We start from the raw sequence: 4893 nt of genomic DNA on the forward strand, positions 1-4893 counted from the left end.
CCCCGAAAAATGAATCTCTCTCTCTTTCTCTCTCCCTTAACCACCAGGGTATGATGCATGCATATATCTAAAAATAATCTTTTATTCCACTCTATCCTATTTGATCTATTCACATACCTATCTACATCAACCTATCTATTCATATGCCTCACCACAAAACAGATACCTTACACAAAACACCACATGACCACAAGCAACTCAACTCAAGCTTCAATACATCTATCTCAATACCCCCCTATCCCTATCCCATCCAAATTCAAATTCAAATCTACCATAATCACCCGCTCATCTCAAGACCACCCGCCCCACCTAGAGACTCAACATCAACATCACAATCCTACAAATCCCTATCACACCTCTAACTCACACTCACACTCACACTCACACTCACACTCACACTCACACTCACACTCACACTCACACTCACACTCACACTCACACTCACACTCACACTCACACTCACACTCACACTCACACTTAAATTCTCAATCCGCCCCCCCCCCCAAAAAAAAATCCAATCCAATCGCCTGGCATCCACAATCACGCCCCCAACTCACATCTACAATCCCAATCTAATCCAATCATTCACAATCTAATCTCAATTCCCACTCCCAATCCCAATCCCAATCTCTAAACTCTCGCCTCCCTTTCCCCTCTCCCTGCCCCACATCGCCTATTATCCAATCATTCTCTCATTTCGGTTTTTTTACTGCCAACTTCCCTTCCCTTTCTTCTCTACACTTTATTTTCTATCTATCTATCAAGTATCTATCCATCTACCTCCCACTTCCACAAACCCCTATGCTTCATCATATACCCAAATCCCACAACCAACTAACTAACCAACTCAGTCCATTTCCCCGATCCAAAAAAAAAACATTTATTCCAATTCACATCAATTCAATTTCGTACATACGTACAAACCTACATACCTCATACCTAACAAAATACTCACCATCTAAATAGCTACACTAGGTAGCCATAACAAAATCTCACGAACATTTATATCTCATCGCTCTCCTTCATAAATTTTCCCTTGTGAATCCTCCCTCATGAATCCTTCCTCCCAAATAGAAATATATACATACACATTACCTACCTACCTACCTACATACATCCCTAGAGACATAATCTTATAATCCATATTCCATATTCCATAATCCACAACCAAGCAAGTAAATCCCCCCTCCCCTAATATAAACAATCCCTTTAATTCCAATCCCTATCCATTGATCTATCTATTCAATTCTTCTCAAAATACCCATCTCTCAAGCAATACTAGGTACATTCACAATCCCCAATCTCCAGATATATACATTCTCAAGTATCTATATCACCTGGCGAATTCTCAAGCTATATATTCAAAATTATCTATATATTTACAACAAACCCATACATTCACATCAACACATCAATACAAACCTCACAATACCCCACGCAATCCCCAAATCCATCCCTAAATCCATTCCCAAATCCATCCCCAAATCCATCCCCAACATCCTTTCCCTGACGACCTACCTACCTAACATTAAATGAACCTAAACCTGGATCTTAATCTAAACCTGAACCTATACCTGAATAAATATAAATATAAATGAACCAATATAAATGAACCTGAATCTAAACCAAGCTGAACGAAGAAGGGCGAAAACCGATCGAACCAAACCCAGACCGAATCGAATCAAATCGAACCGAACCAAACCGCCCTGATCTGAACTGAACTGAACTGAACTGACCTAACCTGAGTATTGAATACTGAATACTGAATATCTACTAATCTCCCTTCCCATCTACCTCCCTATCTTTCTCTCTATCTCTCTACCTCCCTCCCTCCCTCCCTCTCTATCTTTCTCTCTATCTTTCTCTCTATCTTTCTCTCTAATAAAACAATACAATACAACACAATACAATACAACACGACGCTCTCGCGTTCTTCTCTATATATCTGTAAATAATATAATATAAGTAAGTATATAATATAAGTATATAATATAAGTATATAATATAAGTATATAATATAAGTATATAATAAGTATATATATAAGTATATAATATAAGTAGGTAAATAAGTAATATAAGTATGTAATATATATAACAAATATAAGTAAGAAATATTAGAAAAGAAAGAGAAAAGAGAGAGGAGGGAGAGAGAACCAGACAGACAGACAGACACAGACGGACAGCGAATAAGGTATCATGAAGTAAGTATCACAAAGTAAGTTTCAAGCAAAGAGTTAGATGGATAGATAGATAGAACAACACATATGTCACAGACACATATCACAGACATACACACATCATAGCACATCACACACATACATCACCATATCATAATCAATCAAGCAAATAAAATTGTTGCAGAAACATATAGATTCTTCTTCATCGATAATAAAACTAACCAACACAACAACAACGTTTGGGTCACACACACAATTTGAATCAATTAGGATTCAAACGGGAGACTCACCAAAAAACAACTTCCCCCATAACAAGCCAATTCCAGCCAAGGAAAAAAAGAATGAGAAAAACGATAAAAATGTATCTGTAAACCCACGGCAAAAGAGCCACTCATTCAATGATATCCCCATACATATCCCTAAAAATCCTTCATTATGAAAGGCAACACGAAAGAAGTTAAACCATCCCACATTTCCCTACCAAACCACTCCAAATATCATAGTATGAAAGAGAAAAGAGGATATAACAATACTTTTCGAACCAAAGAAATCCACAATTATAGCGTCATGACTATTGCCCCTATGCGACAGCTGCTACTATAATCTCCTTGAAGTAAAAGGGTACCCAAAATCCCTCCCTCCAATCCATGATTGTGCCGGCGACTGAAAGAAGACAGTCTTTATTATCCATTTAAGTTCTTCGTAAAGCCTTTTCTTTCCAGTGAGCCACTTCGGCAGTTAACCTAGTGATTTCATCTTCAAGTTCTTCCATTCTTTGCATTTTTCTTTGACGAGATTTTCGAGCAGCAAGAGTGTTACGAGCACGTTTCATTGCGACGGTGTCGTTAGAATCCTCAACGATGATAGGTGGTAAAGCCTTGGATGGTTTTCGAATACCAGAAGTGGCTGACATGGGAGATGTTGCAGAACCAGATTTGCGACGAGTATCCTTTTAGCATTAATTGTTCGGCGACTTCGAGTTCTTCTTCGACTAGTAGAGGAGAGTTGGTGGCATTTGCTTGCTCAAAGTTCTCTGCGTCTGGGAAGAGAGAGAACCAAGCATCACCAGTTTGAACGGTGGTGTTGTCGTTGAGTCCATCTTGACCGATAAAAGGCGAATCTTGGTATTCGAAAGCAGGGGATTCGTTGTACGTTGAGGGAGTAGTGAGGTTTGTAAACGCAGCCGAGTTGGGAGCAGAGGCAGTGGCGAAAGAATCGCGAAGAGAAAGGTCTCGAGGTGAAACGAAACTCATATTGGTGGTGGAGCTTGAAGACGACAAGTTGTTGATTGGATCATACATTGTTGGAATGGCAGGGGAAGAAAAGGCCGAAGAGTATGAGTTTTGTGTCGAGGATCCACCCTCGAAAGGAGTGAATTCATCACCGAAAAGATCCATGTCTGAATGTGAATGTGAGTCATTGCGCAAACGCAAATGTGAATAATCATGTATTGAATTACCTTGGAATGCCATGTTTGGAGTTCGCGGTATGCTCCCAGTTGATTGTGAAAACAAGGGTACTTGAGGACGAGATCGCTGAGGTTGTTGCAAAATTGCTGGAGAAACAGGAGCAGAAGCGTAAAAATGCTGATGCTGAACAAGCTGCGCAGGAGAGTTGAACCGATTTGTGAAAGCCGAGTTAGAAGAATGTCCAGTAGATTGTATGATCGCTGCAACTCTCTGATTCTGAGGCAATGGGGAAGCAGATGCGAGATGAGATGAGTGACGACGATTTTGAGCTGTTAAGGCAGATGCGGTGGACAAACTAGGGGTACGATGAACGTTCGGTGTTCTGCTCTCGTAAAGAACAAAGTCCTGTTGGGGTTGATCTGGCTGAACGGGATTGTTCAGATACTGATTGTTGGATGATTGATGTGTTGATGCCGGCAGGCTCGATGAATTGGAGTTGGGAAGCCATGGTGATTGAGAATCCGTGGTGAAAGAGTTGAACTCTTGTGGGAGTATTGTTGCGGTGGAAGGACTGAAGCTGCTGAAAGCGTTGCTAGAAGTCAGATTTTCCTGGGAGGGAAAATTTGGAGTTGAAGGGGGGTTGAGTGAGGTGGGAATGTTTTGATTGGGTGAGGAAGTAATATTGACTGATGGAGTCAACTGAGGGATGATCTGGAGGATCAATGATTTAGAACATGTTGGATAACCTGTTCTCTCATGTAATGTATTATTGTAATCAGTTATTTTGGCGGTGGTTTGGTTGTGACGGTGGGAAGGTGTTGTTGTTGTTGTATTGTGTGGTTGAAAGATAAAAAAATGGATGAAAGAAAAAGATTTCAGAAAAAAATGTGGTATGCCTGGGGAAAAGGATATTCTTATGCGACTTGTGTGAAAGTGTGGGAGTTTAGTAGTCAGCAAATGGTTCCTACCGAGAAAGTTTATTGTTACTTCACTGGGAATAAATTTAATTCGATTTTTAATATTTTTCATCGGGAAATCCCATGACATACGCCGTCGATGAATTTAATTGGATCCTTTCCTTAGATGCTTTACCTTAGTCTGTTTCGAGATTAGTTTAATCTTTGGAGGTATGAGTCACAGTCACAGTTATGGTTGCTTTGGTCTGTATTGTTATCCGTATTATATCAGCCGTCAGTCTTGAGTATCAATATCATAGGTTCATAGGTTCACAATGGGGGAGCGAGGATTGAATTGAGTGAGAGTGAGGTGTGAAAGGTGTGGTGGTGGTGGCTGTTATTCTATCCCTT

The 4893-nt window shown here is 40.1% G+C and overlaps 1 protein-coding gene across 1 annotated transcript; it reads right to left on the reverse strand.

Moving 5' to 3' along the window:
* Window positions 1–2868: 2868 nt before the first annotated feature.
* EAF02_000903 (uncharacterized protein) lies at window positions 2869–4344 on the reverse strand (the record flags this gene model as incomplete). Its single annotated transcript, XM_038896951.1, has 4 exons — window positions 2869–3126; window positions 3170–3576; window positions 3637–4285; window positions 4333–4344. 4 exons carry the CDS (start codon window positions 4342–4344, stop codon window positions 2869–2871), a joined length of 1326 nt encoding a protein of 441 aa, XP_038763810.1.
* Between the last annotated feature and the right edge of the window lie 549 nt (window positions 4345–4893).

Source organism: Botrytis sinoallii (genome assembly GCF_014898435.1).
Source record: "Botrytis sinoallii strain Bc 23 chromosome Unknown BSIN_001, whole genome shotgun sequence".
NCBI lineage: Eukaryota > Fungi > Ascomycota > Leotiomycetes > Helotiales > Sclerotiniaceae > Botrytis > Botrytis sinoallii.